Raw genomic sequence first — 23,810 nt, 5'->3', positions numbered from 1 at the left:
TGTTTCATTGCAGGCTGGGAACACTTCCATACCAAAATCACAGAAACACAGACTGGGGTGGGTTGGAAGGGACCTTAAATCCCATCTCTGCCATGGGCAGGGACACCTTCCACTATCCCAGATTGCTCCAAACCCTGGCCTTGGACACTTGACAAGCTGCTGTGCTGCTGCTTCTTTCTCACACCCTCCCTCAGTCCCTCCACTCTGAGTCTCTTCCTTTGACTAAAGCAGCTCAGGGCAGGAGGTGTTGGACCTTGACAATCCAAAACTGTTTAAAGAGGAAACAGGGAGACAGAGGTGGGAACAGCAATGCTGTGGGAAGTCCTGCAGCGAGGGGGTTTGCATCAAACCCAGACCTCTCTGGCTGTGTGGTCCTTCTCAGCAAGCCCAGGCCAAGCAGCACCTGCTTCGTTCTCCTTGGAGGACCTGCCTGTCACCTGGTTTTACAACAGGGTGGCTGTATCTGGGACCACAGCTCACATTATCCTGGTTCAGGAGCGATTTAAAAGGGATCCAGGGATGCTGCCAGGTTGGGTTAGACCAAAACCAGGTTAGGTTTAACCAAAACCAGGTTAGGTTTAAACCAAAATTTTGAAGTTGTATAGCCTATAATTGCTCAAAATATCCTGGGAAATACATGAGAGGCAGACCCAAATGTTTTGTTTTGGGGTGGGAACAGCATGAGCACTGCAGTGGTTGTGGGACAGCCCGAGTCTGACCAGGAACTTCAGGAGACTTGGATTCATGTGTTGATCTTGGCCAACAGAGAGATTTGCAAAAGGAAACTTAGTCCTCGGGAAAAAAGAAATAGATTTTTAATATTAAAGTAGTTTTAATATCATTAATGTAATTTTTAATATTATTTAAGTGTTGCTCTGAAGAGGTGGAGTTTGGAGCCAGATTTTCACTGCTGGAAGTTAACAGAGCTCAGTTTGGTGGCTTGGAGCTGGCCAGCACTGTGGCTGTGGCTGCCCATCTGTGGCTGGGCTGCTGTTTGGAGTGTTTCTCTCTCCCCAAAAAGAGGTGTTGGAACCTGTGATCACATTCCTGTCCCTGTGCCCACAGGTATGTTGGGGAGCTGATCTCCGACTCCGAGGCTGATGTCCGTGAGGAGGACTCCTACCTCTTTGACCTGGACAACAAGGTACTGTGTCTGCAGTGTCCAGCCAGACAAACCCCAGGTCCTGACTCCCCAAAAGAGCCCAGAGAATGATTGTCTCCATCTTGAGGTGCAGCAAAATCCTGCAGAGAGCAGTTGCTGTGCTTTAGTGGAAAGGTGCTTGAGGTGAGAGTTAGGGCTGGGTGAAAGGGCAGCAGAACCAACATGTGCTGCCCACACCACTTTTGAGCAAGATGCTCTTCTGTCAAACCTCTTGGAGCATCCTGAGGTCGGTTGTCCAGGTTTTGGTACTCCCAACCTGGCACCTGTGTGATTGGCAGCTCTGTGAGTTCTTCATGAAGTGATGATGAGCTGAAAGATTAAAAAAAAAAACCCAACAAATCCTGTTCACTCAGAAAGGATCCATCAGGCACCCTGGCAGGGGCTAGTTCTGCTGTTTGTTCCCCTGCTCTGCTCTGTGAGGGCTCTCAGGGCAAAAATTTTGATTTGCAAAGTACAGTCTCAAAGTTTTAAGCAAGGGCATAACTTCAGGCTCCCCCTGGGAAAGGAGAAGTGAGAAAAGGTGAGCTGGGCACTCACAGGAGTGGGGAGACTTCCAAGGAAGACTGTAAAACACTCTGTGCCTTGTTTCTGTCATCAGCTTGTGACAAAGAAGCTTTGCTTTATTTTTTTTTCCTCTTTTTTTTTTTTTTTTTTTTTTTTTTTTTAAAGCAGCACACATTTCAAGAGCTGAGAAAAGATAAATAATGAGTCTGGTGTGCAAACAGGGGGTCAGACTGTAATTAAGAAGTTGAAAAGGATTTCAGCCTGGTTTATCAGCAAGAGCCCACCTGCGCCCTGCCCTGCCTCTTGCTTAGCCCTGGCTGGCAGCCCTGAGGGAGAACTTCTGTGCTGGCTCCTGGGAATCCTTCAGGGAAGCAGGAAGGGAGACCAAGGTGGAGCATCTGGAGAAAAGCAGGCACCAAATTGTTGGGGGCTGGTTAAAGCTGCCCATCAGGCTGGGCAGAGAAGGGCAGGGCAGAGCCCGCAGGTTTTGTGTCCTCCAGAGTGATGGGGCATTGCAAGGGTGTGAATCCCAACCCTGGGGGGTCTCGAGGTCCTGGTGTGTCTTGGAGGAATGGCTTGAATGGACTTGTGCTGTGGTGAGAGTGGTTGGGCTGTCATTTCTGTGATCTGGGTTGTCACTTCTCTTGTCTGAGTTTTAGTTTCTGTTGTCCCTGTCTCTTAAACTGTCGCTCACAGCCCCGTGTGAGGTGATCCTGGAGTGTCCCAGGTCCTGCTGTGGATGTGGGTGCTGTCATCCTGCCCCACCGTGGCATTTCTGTGGATGAAACTGAGGGAGTGAAATCACTGATGTATGAAATCAGAGCTGGTGACACCGTGTGTGCTCAAGGCCCGTTGGGGTGATGCCTCCCCCAGTTCTGGGGATGTTTTCCTGGGCTCCTGCACCCCCGAGTGTGACCTGGCACAGCACATCCATTAACGATCCGAGGTGCTTGTCCAAAAGGGACTTGGAGCACCACTAATGGATCCTTTTGCTTTTGGCCTCTTTGCAACTGAAATTAGCTTCTGTAATTAAAGCCTCTGCTTTGCACAGTCATTCTCTGCTGGAATAAAAAAGCCCTGAGGGGGGTTCTTTTATTTTCAAGGAAAACAAAGTATTACTGCTCTCTGGGCTCTCTGGAAAGGGAATTTTTGTGTTCTCACTTTCACTCTTATCTGCAAAACCCTGTGTTTTCTCAAGGCTCTGGCTTTGTGTTTCCAAGCTGTCACGTTCAATTAGAGGACAGAACAGATGCCTGTTCCCCTATCCAGGGGCTGGTACCCGTAAGGTGTCTGCACTGAACATCAATCCCATTGTGCCAAACTGGTGCTTGGACTGGGGGAACTGGTGTGCCAGAGTGTTAAAAACCAGCTCTTGGGGTGTGTGGGGTCAGAGTGCTGTGCAGTGAACTCTGGTTTCAGGGTACTGTTGAATATAAATTGCATATAAAAGTGTGTGTGTGTGTTTTCAGTCCTTTCAAACCCACAGTGAGTGCCCTGCCCTGGCTGTTCCCGGAGCTCTCTGCAGTGCTGATGCAGAGACCAGCAGCCTGCTCATTTATTTAAGGCAGGAAAGCCCAAGCCCAGCGTGCCCTAACGAGCGCTGCCCCGTTTCTCCCCAGGACGGAGAGGTTTACTGCATCGATGCCCGTTTCTATGGCAACATCAGCCGCTTCATCAACCACCTGTGCGAGCCCAACCTCATCCCGGTGCGGGTGTTCATGTCCCACCAGGACCTGCGCTTCCCCCGCATCGCCTTCTTCAGCACCAGGCACATAGAGGCTGGAGAGGAGATCGGGTACGTGCCGCCCCTGCCTCTGCCAGGGACGCTGAGAGCTCTGCTGCTCCCCAGCGGGGCCACTCCATCCCTTTGCTCCAGGGGTTTGTGCCCAGGGTACCTCGGGATCCCTCTGGAGTCTGCAGAGCTCCAGGATCAACCTGGCCATGTCCACCCATAGCCCTGGACCCCCTGCCCTGGGCTGAGCCCACCGTGGGCAGCAGGGCAGGGGGGATTGTGCCCCTGTGCTCAGGTGAGACCCCACCTGCAGAGCTGCCCCAGCCCTGGGGAATAACATCAGGAGCTGCTGGAGAGAGTCCAGAGGAGGCCACAAAGCTGCTCCCAGGGCTGGGGCCAGGCTGGGAGAGCTGGGGGTGCTCACCTGGAGAGGAGAAGCTCCAGGGAGAGCTCAGAGCCCCTTGCAGGGCCTGAAGGGGCTCCAGGAGAGCTGGAGAGGGACTGGGGACAAGGGATAGAGGGACAGGACACAGGGAATGGCTCCCAGTGCCAGAGGGCAGGGATGGATTGTGTTAGATAAAGGAAGAAGTCTTCTGCAATGAGGGCAGTGAGGCCCTGGCACAGGGTGCCCAGAGCAGCTGTGGCTGCCTCTGGATCCCTGGAGCTGTCCAAGGCTGGAGGTGGCTCTAGTGGAAGGTGTCCCTGCCCATGGAATAGGATAATCTTTGAGGCTGCTCCAACCCAAACCATCCCGGCGTTCTCTTTAGCTGTGGCAGCACCCATGTCCCGCTCACTGACCCCTCCCATCTCTCTCTTGCAGCTTCGACTACGGGGACAGGTTCTGGGACATCAAAGGCAAATTCTTCAGCTGTCAGTGCGGTTCACCCAAGTGCAAACACTCGAGCTCGGCGCTGGCCCAGCGGCAGGCGAGCACCTCGGCCCAGGACACGCAGGAGAACGGGCTCCCCGACACCAGCTCCGCAGCCGCCGCCGGCCCCTTCTGAGACTGACTCCTCCCATCCCAGAGATTCACGTACTGTCGGAATTTCCATTTAAAAAGCAAGAAGAGAGAGAAAAAAATGACACAAAACCACACGGAAAATTAAAAAAAAAAAAAGATAAAAAAAAAAAAAAGAAAAAACCCCCGCTCAAGGAAAGCCAAGGGTTTGTGACACTTAGGGCTGTGCCACCGACTGTTACTTGAGGAAGGAGTGAAAGCAAATCCCACCTCCGTGATGTTGTTCTCCCCTCCCTGCTCCTGGAAAGCTGCTGGGTTTCACAGCTGTGTGTGCAGGGGTGGCTGTTGCATTTTTTTTTGCCACCCGAGCTGTCCTGGCTTCCTCTCTGAACGTGCTGAGTGTTGTCAGAGGCAGGGAGAGCCGCCCGTCCTGGGAATGTCGCTGTGTGCTGGATCCCTCCCGCCCACTCACCTCCAGCTCAGCCACAATAAACTCTGGATACTTGATGGGACTTCCTTTCCGGGAGGGAGCTGGCTCTGGGTTTGCTTGGCACAGCCCCGGGGCAGGTTGTGCTGGTTGGTTTTTTGTTGGTTTGGTTGGGTTTTTGGTTGGTTGGTTGGTTTTTTGTTGTTTGTTTTTTTTTTTTTTTTAATATTTGAATGAATAATTCCTCCCCCATCTCGCAGGACGTTGTGGTGGGGCCCTACAAATACCCTCAATTCTCTCCAAACCCCACGGCTTTTTTCTCATCTGATGAGAAGAATCCCAGAATCTTTGCAGTCCCTGTGATCCCTGGCTCTCTCCCTCCTGGATTTTCTCCATTCAAACCAGCTCTGGTCCACGCCCTGCTCCTGACTCAGTGTTGGGTTCCTCTGTGAAGGAATTCCCCTCACCCCATCCCATGAGTGGTTTTAGAGAAAGAAGGCTGAAGAGGATTTTACAAGACACTAATTCCTAAAGAAAACCAGTTTCCCCCCCTTTTTTTAAAGATAAAGTGAATGATATATATATTATAGAGGACCTGGACTGGCTGGGGTGGACAGACGTGTCACGGTGAGAAGATCCCAGATGCCACCAGCTCGTCTATTCCCATCCCTTTGCTCCACGCTGGGCACCTTGGATTGATTTTTAAGCCACACGCTATGAGGTTTCAATAAACTGATTTATTTTTTACCATTATTGAAACATCGGGGACAAGCATTAAAAACATGAGAAAAAAAAAAAAGCTTAAAAAAAAAAACCCACAAAAAACAACAAAACCCACAAAAAAACCAAAAAAACCAAAATGACAACAAAAAGAAACCACAAAACAAAACGGTGCTGATTCTGGTGTGATTTTTGCTCACCACGTGAATATAAACTTATCAATTGTATAAAAAGAACAAAGTGATTTTAGTATAAAAATGCAGGAAAAAAACAAAACTTTTTTTAAATTGTTAGTATTGTAGTGTGAATAAATTTGCCATCACCTTTTGTGTGGTGGCTGGGCAGGTCATTATCTTAATTTTTTTTTTTTTTGCATATATCTTTAAATACTGTAATTAGTGCAGTAACAAGGTTTTTTTTTTTTTTTTTGTTTTGTTCATCTCTTCTAGAACATTCATAATGCCATCATGTTTATTATTATTATTTTTTTTCTGTTAATGTTTTTGACAGTTTTAAAGGGGCAGCCTTTTGGCTCTGATCATTTTCTTGTTCTGTTTTCAATGAAATCAATAAAAAAAAAGAAAAAAAGTTCTTTAAAAGGAGTTTGGCTTTTTTGTCTGCTTTGGGGTGGGGCTGAACTGCTCCTTGGTGGGCTTGAAAATGAAGAAAGCAACAAAAAAAACCCCATTCCTACAAAGAAAAGTAGCCTGAGTGAGTGACTGTTTGCCATTTATTCTGGGGGTTTGGGGTTGTTTTTTTAAATTTTGTTGTTAAAAGTTTGGGAGCCTGAATTCCAGTCACTGGATGGGCAGCACTGAGGCTTGGGGATCCTGGGATGTCTCCCCACCCGTGGCCAGAGGGGAAATAAAATAAAATGAAATCAAAAATAGCAAGGAAGGAGGTGAGGGGGAGAATCTGCCTGGAGCAATCCCTGGGGATGTTCCCAGCATGGAGCTCTGGGGGATTTGGCTCTGCCAGGGGCTGGGTTTGGGGGTGCCAGGGGTGGGTGGGGGCTGCTGTGGCTGAGCAGAGCCCTCCCTGGCACTGGGGACAGAACCCAAAATCCCATCGAAATATTCCTAAAGGGTTAAATTATTCCTAAAGGATTAAATTCTTCCTGAAGGGTTAAAATATTCCTAAAGGATTAAAATATTCCTAAAGGGTTAAATTCTTCCTAAAGAGTTAAATTCTTCCTAAAGGGTTAAAATATTCCTAAAGGATTAAAATATTCCTAAAGGGTTAAATTATTCCTAAAGAGTTAAATTCTTCCTAAAGGGTTAAAATATTCCTAAAGGATTAAAATATTTCTAAAGGGTTAAACTATTCCTAAAGTGTTAAAATATTCCTGAAGGGTTAAATTATTCCTAAAGTGTTAAAATATTCCTTAAGGATTAAAATATTTCTAAAGGGTTAAACTATTCCTAAAGTGTTAAAATATTCCTGAAGGGTTAAAATATTCCTAAAGTGTTAAAATATTCCTGAAGGGTTAAATTATTCCTAAAGTGTTAAAATATTCCTTAAGGATTAAAATATTCCTAAAGGGTTAAACTATTCCTAAAGTATTAAAATATTCCTAAAGAGTTAAATTCTTCCTAAAGGGTTAAATTCTTCCTAAAGAGTTAAAATATTCCTAAAGGATTAAAATATTCCTGAAGGGTTAAGTTATTCCTAAAGGGTTAAAATATTCCTTAAGGATCAAAATATTTCTAAAGGGTTAAACTATTCCTAAAGTGCTAAAATATCCCTTAAGGATTAAAATATTTCTAAAGGGTTAAATTCTTCCTAAAGAGTTAATTCTTCCTAAAGGGTTAAAATATTCCTTAAGGATTAAAATATTTCTAAAGGGTTAAATTATTCCTAAAGTGTTAAAATATTCCTGAAGGGTTAAATTATTCCTAAAGTGTTAAAATATTCCTAAAGTGTTAAACTATTCCTAAAGTGTTAAAATATTTCTAAAGGGTTAAATTCTTCCTAAAGAGTTAAATTCTTCCTAAAGAGTTAAACTATTCCTAAAGTGTTAAAATATTCCTGAAGGGTTAAAATATTCCTAAAGGGTTAAAATATCCCTTAAGGATTAAAATATTTCTAAAGGGTTAAACTATTCCTAAAGGCGTGGCCCGGTGCCAGCCGGGATGGGGTACACCAGGGACCTCCTCACCCTCCCAAACCGGGCGGGTGGTGAATGAATTGGGCTGGGTTGGGTTGGGTTGGGTTGGCTTGGTGAGAAATGATGGATTGTGCCGCTGGAATTGTGAAAAATTCCCCCCCAGAGCTGTGGGGACATGAGGGCCCTCAAAAGCACCCGAGGTCCCTCAAAGGCATCCCTGTCCCCTCACAGCTCCAGACCCTTTAACCACGGGGTTAATTACAATAATAGACTTCCATACTGCATAATTAATCATTGTCATTAAAAGAATGTGCTTTAATTGAAGCGGAGAAGTGGAAAAACCCCAGAGGAGTCTGATTTCTGGGCCTGACTTCCCCAAAGTCAGCATTTCCCTGAGGTGGAGGGTGGGACGCACACGAGGTTTTGGGCTCACACGAGGGTGGGACCTGGTGGAAGTCACACACAGCCCCAGTGACCCCCAGCACTCCTGGGGGATTCCTTTGCTTTTCTGTGCAAATAATTGCAAATAATTAAAGGAACGCAGTTGGTATGCCAGCACTTTTCCAGCATTAAGGATGAGCTGGCAAGGGGGGGTTTATTTTAACAGGCATTTCTGCAATGCCAGCAGGCCCCGGCGCAGGGACAGGGGAGGCCAAAAGGTTCCCCCCAAAAAAATTGCTGTGGATTTGGGGAGTCGGGAGCCAGGAAATGTGGGCAAAGCCACCTCAGCCACGCTGCTGACCCCTCTCAGCTGGTGGCAGTGGCTTGTTGGGACACCTCAATTGAAGGATGCACCAATTTTAGTGTGAATATTTTGCTCTGGAGAAGAATTAATTTAACGTGAATACTTTGCCCTGACTGCTCTGAGCTCAGCCTGGCTGCCCAAGCTGGTTTTGGGGTTTTTTTTTTTATCCCTTTTAACACATTGGCAGCAGCTGCTGCAGCCTCTGGAGCAGGACTTGCTTTGCTCGTGGCTCCAGACTTTGCTTTTCCTTTTGAGCCGCCTCCCCTCAGCTCTGCTGAAGATGCAAAGATCCTTCAATCACTCCTTGGCTTTTTCCCGGGGATTCTGGCATCTCTGGGATGTCCCCATGGTCCTGCAGCCATCCCAGGGGGTGCGACCATGGTTGGATGCTGGATCCGGGTGGGGTGTGGGGGAACATCCCACAGCATCCCCCACTCATCCCTGTGGCTGCAGGGAGGGTTCCAGGGCAAACCCCTCATTCCAGAGGGCTGGAGGAGAAGCCACTCTCCTTGCTTCTCCCTGGGACATCCCTGCTCCTTCCCTTCTCCGTGGGATATTCCTGCTCCCCTCCCTTCCCCATGGGACATCCCTGCTCCTTCCCTTGTCCATGGGACATCCCTGCTCCTTCCCTTCTCCCTGGGACATCCCTGCTCCTTCCCTTGACCATGGGACATCCCTGCTCCTTCCCTTGACCATGGGACATCCCTGCTCCTTCCCTTCTCCCTGGGACATCTCTGCTCCTTCCCTTGTCCATGGGACATCCCTGCTCCTTCCCTTCTCCATGGGATATTCCTGCTCCTTCCCTTCTCCCTGGGACATCCCTGCTCCTTCCCTTCTCTCAGGGACATCCCTGCTCCTTCCCTTCTCCATGGGACATCCCTGCTCCATCCCTTGACCATGGGACATCCCTGGTCCTTCCCTTCTCCCTGGGACATCCCTGCTCCTTCCCTTCTCCATGGGATATTCCTGCTCCTTCCCTTCTCCTTGGGACATCCCTGCTCCTTCCCTTGACCATGGGACATCCCTGGTCCTTCCCTTCTCCATGGGACATCTCTGCTCCTTCCCTTCTCCCTGGGACATCCCTGCTCCTTCCCTTCTCCCTGGGACATCCCTGCTCCTTCCCTTCTCCCTGGGACATCCCTGCTCCTTCCCTTGTCCATGGGACATCCCTGCTCCTTTCCTTCCCCATGGGACATCCCTGCTCCTTCCCTTCTCCCTGGGACATCCCTGCTCCTTCCCTTCTCCCTGGGACATCCCTGCTCCCCTCCCTTCTCCCACCAAACCCCCCCAGTGAAGGTCAGGAACCCCCAGGTCAAGGTGGGGCCCCCGTGGGTCTGCACGGAGCTGCAGGATGGGGTGTGAGGGCCCTTTTTGGGGTTCTGCCCCACCCTCACAGCTCGGGGGGCACTGAGGGATGGGGTCACTCACTGCAGGAGTGGCAGCTGATGGTTTGGGGGGGCCTTGTTGGGGTCAGGCTCCTCCAGGCACGGCTCCCTGCCCCCTGCACCCCACGAGAGCTACAGGGGGGCAGCACACAGGGTGTGTCCCCTGCTCCCTGAGGGTCTCCTGCTCCAGGGCTCCCCGGGATGGGACATGGAGGGGTCAGATCCAGCTCTGTGGGGTCACAGGGCACTGCAAACCCTCTGCACACCGCGCTGAGGAGTTGTCCTGGCTCATGATGGACAGGGGGTGTTAGAAAAGCACCCAAAGGCAGCATCCATCGCCCTGGGCTGACCTGGGCAAGCAAAGCCATGAAATTATCCTGGATACTGGAGCTAATCTGGTTTCTCTTTATAGACTCCTTCGCTCTCTTTGTGCTGCCGTGACCTCCTCTGACGAGGAAATATGAGCGAGGCTGATGGTTATCCAGCAGCCCAGGTAAGAGTTATAAAATCCCTATAAATGTGGAATTTCACCCCACGTCTCATTTCTGAGCCTTTGCCAGAGCTGGAAGAAATATTACTTTATCTCCCTGCTAGCACAGAATATTCCCTTGTCTGCTGAAGGAGCTCCCTTATCACCCTTTTAATTTCCTTTCTGCTGCTCCAAGCAGGATGATAAGCCTCTGCTGCTGTCACTGGAGGAAGGGCAAGGCCTCGATGTCCTGTGAGAGAGAGAACCAGCCTGAGGTTCAAAGTTAAGGCTGCAGGAGGGATGGCAGTGACGAGGGGACAGGAGCTGGTGCCAGGGGAGGTCAGGCTCAGCCTCCCTGTCCTTTCCTCAGGCCCAGAAATGGCCTCAATGCCCAGAAGAAGCAAATATTGCTGGGTGCTGCCTGTGGGGAAAAGTGTGCTTCACCTGGGAAGGGGAGGCTGGACAAGCTCAGCCCCACCCCTGAGTTTTTGCTCATCTCTGCCATGTACCAATGTGAGAGTCATTAAAGAGGGCTCAGCCCCTCAGGACGGGGTTAAGGATCTGCTGGGGCTCCCTCTTTGCTGGTGGCACTGGGGACACACACAAGGTCTGGCTGGAGGTACCTGTGTGCCACGGGAGGGGACAGCACCCAGCCAGGGAGTGGCACCTGGGTCACCTCTGCTCTCCCTGCAGCATCAGAGGGACCCAGCAGCTCCCACAGCATGAAATGCCCCCGTGCCCAGGAAGTTTTAAATCCATAAATGCTCTCCAGCCCTCTGGGATGGGTGGGGGAGTGGAAGGAAGGAAGTTCAGGCATGAGGAGAGTCCCCAGCATGTCACACCCAGCAACGGTGGGGTTTGTGAAGCAGCTCCTCTCCCTCCTCGCTCCTGGAGGGATCAGGGTCCCAGACCTGCCCTGGGGGTTTCCAGTGAAGCCACCAGAGCCTGGTGTTGAGCTAGGATTAAATTCCCCATTACACAGTGTCCCAGCTGAGCTGCTGGCAGCGGGGCCTTGGCAAAGCCAGGCTTTGTTTAAACACTCGGAGCTCTGCACTCTACCAAGGATGACAAGAGATTACATTAGAAAGGGCTGGTGTTTAACAGGGATGCATTTGCCAGCTTTGCTGGCTGCAGGTCTGCAGCTCTGCAGGAATAGACAGTGCTGCTCATGTGGATCCTCCCTGCCCCTCTGAGAGGGCTTTGCAGAAGCCACAAAATTCCTCGGAGCCCAGCAGAGCCTTTGGGATGAGCTAACCTCCAGGAGGTGGCAGGGAGCTGTGGGCATGGCAAATGTTGCATTCTGTGTTCGGGATGCTTTTTCCTTCCCCAAGGGAAGGGGGGACAGGGGAAGTGCCACCCCCTGATCCTCTTTTCAGACCAATTTACCCCATTTCCAGCCCCCCTTCCAGGCCATAAACCCGCACTGCTGGGGCTGGGGCCTGACCTGGGCTCTGCTGTGTGAGCAAAGGCTTGGGGAGATGCTCTGTAACCAAGAAAGCTGGAGCAGAGGTAAAATGAGGATTTGTGGTGTTAATCAGATAGAAAACAAAACGATTTTGGGGCTGGAATTTTTCCTTTCTGCAGGTTTGCTTTTTGCTCTGTGCTCATCCCTTGGGAGCCTGGGAATGTGGAACCCACTGTGAGGAGGATGGAAAGCACCTGGATGTGGAGAGCTTCCCCTCTGGAGGAGCCTCCATCTGTGTGCTCAGAATGAGGCTGATTTAAATGGTGATTTATTTGTCTACAACGTGCAATAAGCTCAGAAAAAAACCTCAGCAATCCCGGTTTGAAAAGCAAGAAATCATTGAGGTTTTTCTCTCTCCTTTCAGAAGACACAGAGGCAATGAAACAGCAGTGATGGGTGAATAATAAAACTCTTCTGTGGAGCTCACTTGTGCTAGATAAAGTATAAAGCCTCACTGATGCAGGGCTCAGGGTGAGCAGAAAATATTCTACCTGAGCAGCAGCAATTAGTGCACTTGGCTTTGCCTTTGTTGTGCTCTGTAAATACAATTTTGAGCAGCAAATAAGCAGATAAGCTTTACCCAGACATAATAAGACAAATATCCTTTTCTCCTGCCTCTGCTGGGAAGAGAATTTCTCTCTGGTTGTGCAGCTGTTGGGGGAAAATAGCTGGAATAAATTGCTTGGGAGTTTGTGAGCAGCAAACACGGCCTGCACCATTAGCAAAGTGACTTTATAAATGAATAAAAGGGGAATGGGGAGAATATTCTCATTTAGATCGTGAAAATCCCTTTGACACCGGCTTGAGCTGGAAGAAGTTGAGGAACTTCTGTGGCATTTTATTCTCCTGATGCAGCTGCTGCAGGAGCTGCATTTCTGCCCTGGAGCAAATCTCCCGTGGGGAGCAGGAGGGCTCAGGAGCCCTCGGGATGCTGAGCTGAGGGATTTGAAGTGTGCCCAGGGACCAGGGGGAAACGCCAAAACGATGGATTGCAGTGGGAGGCAAAGCTGAATTCGGGCAGCTTTGTGCTGGTGCAGGCTGCGCCTGAGCTCTCCCCGCCTTTCCTTTGGGTGTCAACGCTCAGCTGGGACTCAAATGGTTAAATTGCCCTCTGTGAGACACGGGTGTGCCCCGCCCTGCCCGGGGCTGGCGGATCTGCAATTCCCTCCCTGGCTCCTCACTTACCCCCAGGAAGGTTTGGGATGTTTTAAGTGCTCTTGGAAAGCTCTAATTGATGCTGTGTATCCTCCTAGCCACGCTCTACACAGCATATCTCAGTAGCTGGGAGATCTCTCTCTGCCTCAGTTTCACTAGGGAAATAGAAATATAAATTATAAATGACACATATAATAATATAAATATAATAACAATATAATAAATATAAATAATATAAATACAAATACAAATACAAATATAAATATAAATATAGACTTCCCCATGGGTTGTGTGGTGCTTTGGGCTTCTGGCTTTGAAACCCTCACCAAATCATTAACAATTTACGAGGTGCTGGGTTCTGGATGTGCTTGGGAGAGGAAAACTTCCCCACTACTCGTGGAGACCGTAGAAAATCAGGAATTTGGGAGAAAAACTTGGAAAGATACAGGGGGAGATAAAGAGCAAGCCTGGTTTAATATTAGTTTGTGAGAGGACCAAGCTGCTGCTGTAAAACTGCCTTGGAAAACATCCTTGATTGTTTCAACAGATATTCATTTTCAGTTGATATTTTTTATGGAGGTGCTGTTGTACTGAGGGAAAAGAACACCAGATTAGCTGGGAACTTCCCATCCTTGTGTCTCTGTGCAGTGAGGGGCTGCTGAAGGGGCTGTTAAACCCAGGGCTGGTGGGCCTTAGGGCTCTGGGTGGACCTGGATGGGCCTGGATGGACCTGGATGGACCTGGGATGGACCTGGGTGTATGTGGATGGACCTGGGATGGACCTGAGTGTACCTGGATGGACCTGGATGGGCCTGGGATGGACCTGGGTGTACGTGGATGGACCTGGGATGGACCTGAGTGTACCTGGATGGACCTGGGATGGACCTGGGATGGACCTGGATGGACCTGGGATGGACCTGGGATGGACGTGGGTGTATGTGGATGGACCTGGATGGACCTGGATGAACCCGGGATGGACCTGGGATGGACCTGGGTGTACGTGGATGGACCTGGGATGGACCTGGGATGGACCTGATTGTACCTGGATGGACCTGGATGGGCCTGGGATGGACCTGGGATGGACCTGGATGAACCTGGGATGGACCTGAGTGTACCTGGATGGACCTAGGATGGACCTGGGTGTACGTGGATGGACCTGGGATGGACCTGGGCGTACCTGGGCGTACCTGGGATGGACCTGGGATGGACCTGGGTGTATGTGGATGGACCTGGGATGGACCTGGGTGCACCTGGGATGGACCTGGGATGGACCTGGGATGGACCTGGATGAACCTGGGATGGACCTGAGTGTACCTGGATGGACCTAGGATGGACCTGAGTGTACCTGGATGGACCTAGGATGGACCTGGGTGTACGTGGATGGACCTGGGATGGACCTGGGCGTACCTGGGCGTACCTGGCATGGACCTGGGATGGACCTGGGTGTACCTGGGATGGACCTGGGATGGACTTGGGATGGGCCTGGGATGCTCAACGCCCTCCCAGCTGCTGTGCTGGACCCTCCTGTACCACAGACCCCCCAGTTCAGCTCTCTTGGAGCAGGGCCCCCAGGAGAGAGGGGTCAGAGGAGAGCCATCTCCTCAAGTGTCACAGGTGAGCCATCTCCTCAAACAGCATCCTCTGCCTTGGGGCCCGATATTTTCAGGGTTTCTCTGTGCAAAGCTTTGCCTTTAAGCATCTGGAGCCCCTCACACTGAGGGTTGTGTCCACACCCCTGGGAGGTGACAGCCCCTGTTGCTGGCATTGCACCTCTGCTCTTTGCCAGCCCTCGGCTGTTGCAGGAAGGGGCTGTTTGCTGCCTCTGTGTTTGTCCTTTGAGTGGGAACATCCCCCGAGGGAAAAATCCACTGTGCTTTGAGTGGTGTCTGGAGCTCAAGGTCTACTGGCCCAAGCAAAATCAGCTTTCCCCAGTTATTTGCAGGGCTTCCATAATTCTTCACAAATTATGTGCACAAAAAAAAAAAAAAAAAAAGCCACACAAGGTCTGTGTGGGTTGGTTAAACCTCACAGGCTGGAGATCAGGAAAGGTTCTTCCCCCAGAGGGTGCTGGCACTGCCCAGGCTCCCCAGGGAATGGGCACGGGCCCCGAGGCTGCCAGAGCTCCAGGAGCGTTGGGCCAGCGCTGCCAGGGATGCCCAGGGTGGGGTTGGTGGGGGTCTGGGCAGGGCCAGGGGCTGGGCTGGGTGATCCTTGGGGATCCCTCCCAGCTCAGGGTATCCCATGGTTCTGCCAGCTCAGATGTTCCTGGGTGTGCAGTGGGAAGGGAGGTGCAGCTGCCCAAGGAGCTCCTGGTACTGATCCTCCTCCAGCTGTGCTCCTTGAGTGATCCCATCTCATCCCACAGCCCTGGACTGAAGGAAACTCCCCCTGCCATTCCTGGCTCCTGCTGGTGCTGGGCAGAGGAGGGGGATACAAAAGGGGTCCCTGGGAGCCCCCCTGCCACACCCCAAATGAAGCATTTCTCTGGACCTACAGTTTTGCTGTCTATTGGATTCTGTTAAAGGAATTCAATTTAGAGAACACCACGCCAGGCAGAGGAGGAGGAGAAGGGCAAAACATTATGGTTAAATAATTCCAATTAACCATTCCAGACCTTTCTGGCTAATTCAGTTGGAGTAAGTGTTGCCTGGTGTAGGGATCTGCAGGGCTGAGATCCTCCCACAGCTCCAGGGAATGTCTGGGATGCTGAGGGCTGGACTGGACCCGAGGAGAGCCTGGTTTGATGTCATTGAGCTTTACTGCTTGAAACAGAACAGAGAAGGAAGAATCTGGACTGTGAAGCAGAGCTCAGGCACCTCTCCTGCAGCCACTACCCTTGGCACATAAAATGATTTCCAGGCTAATTCCTAAATCAGTGTAAACATCAAAGCAGTGCCTGGAACGGGGCAAATGATCCAGCTCAGCTCTGCTGTGGAAAACCAGCCCAGATCCCAATGTGAAGCTTTACCAGAAGGCTGGAGATCAGCCCTGTGCTCTAAGGCCAGACATTTGTGGTAGAGAAACTTAATTTCACTCTTCATGTTATTGATTGCTCTTCTTTGACTTCCTAAGTAGTTGCCCCTGGTATTGAGACCAACAAGTGCCAGGCTCTTCTCTTTCTCCAGCTGCATTTCAGGGCAATGCCCAGGTTTGGATGACAGGAATATTTACTCATCACTGAGTGCTAAAAATTCCTGAGATTTCAGCTCAAAATCAAAGGAAGCTCAAACGTGTGGAGGTTTGGGAAGTGTTTTGCAGCTCTGACCAGCCTGTCTGGGTTTTACCCTCCCCAAATCTCTGCCAGAATCACAGAATATCCTGAGGAAGGGACTCATAAAGATCAGCAAAGTCTAACTCCTGGCCCTGCTCAGAGCAGCCCCACAAATCCATGTTCCTGCAGGGAACATCTTCCCAGAGCTTCTAAACCATTCTCATTCCTTCAGTCCCCTCCTGTGACAACCCAAAAAAAGTGACAATAAAGACTCAAAAATTGTTGTGGGTTTGTTTTTTTCTCTCCCCTAAATGTTTTAATAGCTCCCCATGCCTCTTGTCGGACAACATCTTCCCTCTTGTTGTTTTCCTTCCTGGTTGAAAAATCTTAATTTTGATTATGAATTCTTTGGGTCACAGCCCCTGTGCCTGTGTAAATTCACAAGGTTTATGGTCACCGATTCAAAAACCTCTGAGGGTAAAATCCCAAATCTTTTGGTGCCCTTGGTTTTGAGCATCGTGGAAAACACTGGTTTTCTGCTTGACTTGTCATCTTCTCCTCTTTTCCATTCTTCTGTGTTTTCATTCTCTAATTTGATATTTTTCTCTCCTCTCTCCGTCCTGAGGCTTCTCCCCTCTCTGGGTCTGTGGCGGGAAACACAAAAGTCTTGGATTTTCTCTGAGCAGCAGAGGCAGCTCCCACCCAGGGTGACCCAGCCCTGAGCTGCTCAGGCTCTGCTGGGGCTCAGGGCTTAAAAACAAATTGTTGCTACTGTTTAACAACAAAAAAAAGATCCACAAGTGCCATTAGCTTGGGGGTTTGGCTGTTCTGAGACCTCCAGCCCCCCACACACGAGGGAAACCAGAACTTGGGTTTCTTCAGGGGTTCTGCAGAGGCTTTTTTTCCTCCTCTTTGCAAAGTAGCTGAGCTCTTGATGTTGGTTCATGAATCTTCACTCTGCTGGAGAGATGCAGGTCTGGAAGCTGTCAAGGAGCCTCTTTTATGAGCACTTGAAAGCAAAAAAAAATATAAAGAAATGGGTGCTTCAAGCATAGATGGGACTAATGAAGCTTTTTTATCTTGGCAATTTGTGTCTACACAGAGTGGGGGCAAGGGGAATCCTACAGAGTGTTGCAAACCCATGTAGGGCAAGGCACTTAATAGGATGAAAATGAAATCAATATCCAGGGCTTAATTAAGAAGCTGCTTTTATTCACAGCCCAGGAAAAAGCCCCCCCACCCCCACATCAGAGGTGCCAAACACTTGCTGGATTGCAGCCTCACATGGGCTGTGTCCTGCAGGCCCCTGACACCTGCAGGAGGTGTCACCTCCCAACGAGCTTGGCAAGGGCTATTTATGGCCGTTCCTTCAGGAAATAACAAGGGGAGAAGGCAACAGGGGAAGAAATGAGGATGCAGCCCAATGGTCCTCCAGCTGTGGCTTCAAACTGACAGAGAATAAATTTAACTGGATCTGAGAAAGAAATCCTTCCCTGGGAGGGTGGGCAGGCCCTGGCACAGGGTGCCCAGAGCAGCTGTGGCTGCCCCTGGATCTCTGGCAGTGCCCAAGGCCAGGCTGGACAGGGCTGGGAGCAGCCTGGGACAGTGGGAGGTGTCCCTGCCGTGGCAGGGGTGGATGAGATGAATTTTTAGGTCCCTTCCATCCCAAAGCACTCTGTCATTCTATGATCCCATGATATTGGGATCAGTCCCAAACCCTGATCACTTCCTGAGCAGGGAGAGGACTTGTAGAGCCAAGGCGGGATGAGAGGGAACAACACGTGGGAAGGACTGAGCTCTTCTGCTTTCATGCCACTTGCAGAGCCAGCCTGATGTGTTTATTTCTCACTGAAGTGAGAAATGCAGCTGTTCCCAAGAACTAATCCTTTCATAAACTGTCTGAAATAGGAACAGTACAGACCCACTAAAGAGAAATATTCTAAACAGTGACTGGGCTGCTCAGATATTGGGTGTTACTGAATGTTTCAGGACTAGAGCAAGCAACCAATTTCTGATTACAGTACTGATTTGTTGTTGTTGTTATTGCTGTTCTGGTTACCTAAAAAAAATGAACAAGGCACTTGGAAATGTTCAGAACTTGAGGGATGAGGACCACTGGCAGTGTGAGCAAGGGCTGGACCTGCTGTTTGTAGGGGGAGCTGCTGGAGCTGGGAGTAAATGGAAGTGCAGAACTGATCACAATGTCCTACAGGGCTGTCCCCCATCCCAGCAGGGGGGTGACACCTCAGTGTGGGCAAAATGGTCACGTTCCTCTCAGATTTCCTCTTCCCAGGAAGGGTAAATCAGTCTCAGGGATGTTTGCTGGTTTATATGGGATTAGTTTCACTGGTGACTGCCCCAGTTTGTGCCCTTTGCTGCTGCTGGGATTCAATTCATGCTGCTCCCAGCTCTCCCTGCTTTCTGCAAGGTGAGCTGCTCCCTGGGTGGTTTTTGGACAGCAGAATCAGCCTGTGTGGCTCTGGCTGCCTGTTCCATGCTGTGTTCCCTTTTCCTGCCCTGCCTGTGGGGCTCATCTGGGCTCTGTCCCCCCAAATCCTGCCTGAGGGGTTCTTTGGGAGCTGGGAGTGATCCCGGCAGCTTTGGGAGAACAGGGATGTTCCATTCCCCTTTGTTCCCACTCAGCTCAGCCCCCAAAACCAAGGGGGACTTGTCAGGGGTGTCTTGAGGACACTGCCACGACCTTGCTGCCCATGCAAGAGGTGTCACCAGCTTTGCTCAGCTCCCCAAATCCTGCTCCAGGAGCTCCCGTGGCTCTGAACTCTGTCCTTGTTGCTCTAAATTGTGAAGAACTCACTCTGCTCCCACCAAACCCTTCTGGTGATCAACTGACCCCTGCTCCTGGTGGTTTTGGCCTTCATTCCTCACTGGACAAATGACCCACGGTGGGGTGGCAGTGCTGGGAGCTGAGCTGACCACTCAGCTCCCTGGCACGAATTCTCATTTCCACTCCACCCAAGTGATGATCCCTCTAATTCTCCCATTCCAGGGGAGGATGTCAAATGCATTCTGAAATCCCTGGCAGGGAAGCTGTCCCTCCCCTGAAGAACTGGGAGCTGTAATTACTGTGTTTAACTGGCAGAGATGCCAGTGCTGCAAATCCTGGCTGTACATCTGGATTTCTCCAAGGAACAGCAAACACCATCACTCGACAGGAACACGGGCAGGGAGAGGCAAAAATCCAACCTGAGGAGAGGAGCAGCCCTGGCTGCATCCAAAGCTCACTGAAGGAATATTTGATCTGATCTGAGGATCACAGAGGTTTCTTGGATCTTCAAGAAAACATCAGACACTGGGCATGAAAGGCAGAGTGAGAGTGCCCGTGCTGGATGGGCTCCTGCCCAGCCCACCCTCCCCAGCTGGGCCAGGAGCACCAGCTCTCCCTGGCTTTTCCACGTTTCTCCCTCCAGGAAAAGTCCAAGTCCTGCAGCAGATTGAGTTGGGGAAACTGCCAAGGAGAGAGACAGAGGCTGTGGGGTTTGCATTTTTTTTTGGTTCAGACCATAATAGAGTTTTTTGTTGTTTTAAGACCGTGGAGAATTTCTGCGATCTCAGAAAACCAAGCGATGGCACAGGAGAAATAATCTAATGGATGATGCTTTGTAATAGAAATAATAATGCAAGCATGGGCTTGAACTGAACCTTTAAAAATGCATGTGACCTCCCTTGGGAATCCCACAGGTTTTCTGAATTACATTCATTTTTGTCCTGAAAAAACTGCAGTCAGATGTAAAAAGCCTTGGAGCTCCAGGCCTTGGGTGCCTCTTGCTGAGGTGCTTGTGAGAATCCCACAGGGCTACAAACAATTCTTAAAGCTTTGCCTCGATTTTTAAAGATGGAAATCTTTAGGGGCATTGACAGTGTGTGTGTGTTTCCAGAAGCTGGCAGTGGGTTTAGTGCTTGTGAAAAGCTGCCAGGTCCCTTCAAGGCCCCTCTCTGACCACTGGGCTCTGCTTGCTGCCAAAGCTGAGACAAGGAAATGACCCTCCTGGTCCTAAATGTGTTTTGCTTCACTTTATTTCTTGTTTTTAACCCCCGTTCTTGCCAGTTCTTGTGCTGTGAAATAGTCAGCTGTGGTTTCTTCTTCTATTTTCCCATTTTCTGGCATTGCTGGGCCTCTCCTGCAGCACTCCCTGCAAAAAGCTTGCTCAGCTCTGCTGCATTTGGGCAGTATTTCCCTCCTTTTGGGGCCAGCCTGTGCAGTTGAGGCACAGGCAGCTGTACCCAGCGAGGTTGGAACACATCAACTCTTCAGCCATCTGAAGAAATGAATGTTTGGTGGTGGCGTGTGCTCTGTTTGCTGATTAAAATGATTTTCTCAGCAATAGAAGCTCTCAGTGTCTCCTCTGATGTGAAGATGAATAATTAAGTCCTCTCAGTAATGCAGATAAATAATGCCTTTGGAGAGTCCTGAGTGCTTCATAAATCAGCAGCCGTGTTCCTGAGGTGCCACCTCCTCGTGTCCTGGTGCTGGGTGGTGGCAGCAGGCTCTGGTCACCTGCTGGCCCCTAATGCCACCTGTGATGGCACTGCCTGGAGGCTCTGGTGGTGCCCCGGTGTCCCCAGGGCTTGCTTGGCACCTGGCAGGGTTTTATGGAAGCTGTTCATGGGGATTTGGGGCTGTCCCTCCTCCAAACAGCCCTGCCATGGGGAGTGCTGCCAGCCCTCTGTCGGTTCTGAGGTGGAACCTGGCCTGGCCTGGCAGAATGCAGGGCTACGAACACATAAATGCACATTTGCATATATACAGTTTTATATATCTATATGTGCGTGTGTAAATAGCAACATTTCAGTTTTTTTCTTTAGATTTGTTGTTGTTTGAACTTTGGGAGCCCAGACTGAGAATGTACTGGGTATAAGGGAAGAGATAAGTGCCTAAAAAGTGATTATGTGGGGGAAATACAAGGAAAAGTGCAACTTAACCACCAGCTACCCAGCAGGACATGGCTGTGCATTCTGAACCGTTCCTATCGTGCTTATTTATTGAATCTTAATTTATTTGCTCTCTGCTCGGGGTTGTTCTCAGATTTTCTGGGTCAGAGGAGGTGATGGTGCCTCTGTTTCAGAGCATCAGGAGCTCCTAGCAGGGTGCATCGCGGTGGAAGGGAAGTGCCTCGTCCCTGACTGTCCCTGGCTGTGAGGGTGTGACCGATTCTCCTGGCGTGGGGAAGGCCTGGGTGGCTCCAGGCATGAACAGAGGTGGGGGTTTAGAGATGGAGGAAAAATTTCTGCTGAAAACTTGGTGTGCAGATTTGGGTGGGGATGTTCAGATGTTCCCCCCCTGCCCAGCTGCTCTCAGGACTTGAAGGCACGAGGTTTCCACCAGAAGTTTTCCTCCAGGAGGACGAGCTCAGGGTGGGCAGTGCGTGCCCTGCTCCTGCCTCTCCCGGGGCCGGGGGGAACGCGCAGAAAGGGAGCAAATCCGTCTGTGAACACCCGAAGGAGCCGCGTGTGGCCGTGCTGGGGGTGGCAGAGCTCCTCCATCCAGCGCCAGTCCCGGGGCTGTGTCCTGCTCCCGATGGAGCCAGAGCCCTGCTGGCAGCAGAGATGCCCCCGGTGCCCCGAAAAGCCGCTGTCCCCCGACTGGGGGGACACCTCCACTGGCGATTTCCCTTGCAAATAATTAAGCTTTCAAAGTCTAAGACAGCAAGCTGCCTCGTTGACGAGGCCGCCCTACTGGGTGCCAGGGTGGGCGAGGGGAGAGCCGCAGGTGGCATTCAGGGTGGCACCGAGGGAAGCCACCCCCGGCCGTGGCTTTGGGCGGGTGGCACCCCCAGCCCCTGCCCCACTGCCCCGCGTGGGGTGAGCGGAGTTTCAGTTCTGCCCGTGCCGGAGCAGAGGGCGCTGGAGCCCCAGAAAACTCCCGGGGATGCGGCGAGCGGCTCCAGAGGCAGCGGGTCCCGCGCTCCTGCCGCTGCCAGGGCTGCGGAGCGGATTCTGCGGGATGCAGGCGCTCCTCGAGCTTGGACGGGGCTGGGCAGTGCTCCCCGCTCGCCAGGGCTGGCGCTCAGGGTGGTGCCTGTCCCAGGGGTGCCCGTCCCGGCATGCTGGGGCCAGGCAGCGGCGAGGCGGAGGTTGGGGTGATGATTTTCCTCCGAGGCATTTTCCCGTCCTCTCCCAGCAGCTCCGCGCAGTCCGAGGAGCCCAGAGCCTCGCTGGGTTTCTGGCCCTCGGCCATCAGCTCAGGGCGGCGTGGGCTATTGGCCCTCCACGGGACTCTTGGGTTTCCAGAATCTTTTCTTTGACATCCTGAAAGTTCGGATGCCACTTAAAATGCGGGTGATAACCTGCTTATGTATTTGGGATGGACACTAATTAGCACCCTCTTGGCCCCTCCCTGCTGGCTCTCTAACTCGTATAAAATCCTCTCACAGTTTATCTACTGTCGGGGTCGGCTTGGCAAGACCCCAGCACTGTGAAAGTCCTTTTTCCTTAGCCCGGCAGCCAAAGAAGACGTCTGGAAGGCGTGAAGCTGAGTTTTCAAGGTTGTTTATTTCTTCTTATCTAAAATATTTTCTCTCTGACCTGCCGAGGTCCAGCTAGTACAGAAGCCATGGCAGTCTGCCCCGAGCCCCGGGCGTCTCCCACATTATATACTCAAAATTACGTGTACCATGTTCGCAGTTCCCATACCAATACCTAAAATCTACGTTGGACAGTGTGTCCCTATCCTAGGCCAATAGAAAAGTGTCACTATTACACCGAGACATGGAGGACAAGAAGAAGGAAGAAAAGGCTAGGGCACGCCCAGATTGCTCCATCTTGTGCCCCTGAATTACATTCTATAAAACACCAAAATTCTACTTTTTCACCCTGTGTCAATTCCCTTATTTCACTACTCGAGCCCTTTTGGCTTGTAATTCCTCATATAAGGTTGGCAGCCTCTCCCATGGGCTAAAATCGAAGCCACAGGTGTTTTTGACTTGCTGCCAAGTTCCCTGAGCCCCCTGCCAGGGTCTCGAGACATCCAGAGCAGCCAAAGGGATGTTCTGGACTCCGACAATTTACCACTTTAACGCGGTGGTCTTGGTCCGTTGACAGCTTTCCCACCTGTTCCGGCACCCTGGGAGCTGATTTTCGGGCTTGCCCACCTTTGTGGTTGGCTGTGGCTCTGCTTCCCCCCGATATCTTGGTAGAAGGTAGGAAATGGTCTCAAGTTGCTCCAGGGGAAGTTTAGGTTGGATATGAGGGAAAATTACTTCTCTCGAAAGGTGTCAAGAACTGGAACAGGCTACCCAGGGAAGTGGTGAAGGCACCATCCCTGGAGGGATTTAAAAGTCCTATGGATGTGGCACTTGGGGACATGGTGGCCTTGGCAGTGCTGGGTGAATGTTTGGACTCGGTGACTTTAGAGGCATTTTCCAAGCTAAAAATCCCGTGATTCTATTTCCCGAGGAGCTCTGACTCCTTCACACGCTCCCGTTGGCAGCCAGTGAAAACGTGGCTCCTGCCTGAGCCTCGGGCTGCAGCTGGCGCTGGTTCCGTGGCACTGCCAGGGGTGGGACCCCTCAGTGTCCCCAGTGCCGCGGTCCCTGGGGCTGCAGCTGCCGGAGAGAGCCTGGGGGGCTGCGGGCAGGGGGAAGAGCAGCCCCCCGAGCTCAGCCAAGGTGGGGCAGCTCCCTCGTTGCCCGCCGCAGCCAGCGCGGCCCCGGGGCTGTGCCTGTCCCCGGCCGGGTGTGACACGGCTCCCGGGCAGCGAGCTCAGCGCACCCTGGGGCTTCTGCTGCCTCGTAATCCCGATTTCTGCCATCA

General features: G+C 51.1%; 1 protein-coding gene and 1 long non-coding RNA gene across 17 annotated transcripts in view; one reads left to right on the top strand and one right to left on the bottom strand.

Moving 5' to 3' along the window:
• Positions 1-5,672, top strand: part of EHMT1 (euchromatic histone lysine methyltransferase 1) — a 120,694-nt gene extending 115,022 nt beyond the window's left edge. For all 16 annotated transcript variants that reach the window (XM_068211549.1, XM_068211546.1, XM_068211558.1 and 13 more), the window contains 3 exons: positions 1,066-1,144; positions 3,286-3,461; positions 4,219-5,672. In XM_068211549.1, coding sequence (XP_068067650.1) covers positions 1,066-1,144; positions 3,286-3,461; positions 4,219-4,402 — 439 coding nt within the window. In that variant the 3' untranslated portion in view covers positions 4,403-5,672. The remainder of the gene's footprint in view (positions 1-1,065; positions 1,145-3,285; positions 3,462-4,218) is intronic.
• LOC137486353 (uncharacterized) overlaps positions 1-23,810 on the bottom strand; it is a 417,767-nt gene that overhangs the window by 361,840 nt on the left and 32,117 nt on the right. The window lies entirely within an intron of this gene.

The sequence above is a fragment of the Anomalospiza imberbis genome, chromosome 21 (genome assembly GCF_031753505.1).
Source record: "Anomalospiza imberbis isolate Cuckoo-Finch-1a 21T00152 chromosome 21, ASM3175350v1, whole genome shotgun sequence".
In the NCBI taxonomy this organism is placed as follows: Eukaryota; Metazoa; Chordata; class Aves; order Passeriformes; family Viduidae; genus Anomalospiza; species Anomalospiza imberbis.
Note: the sequence above shows the minus strand (reverse complement) of the source record. Positions and strands in the feature narration are given on the sequence as shown.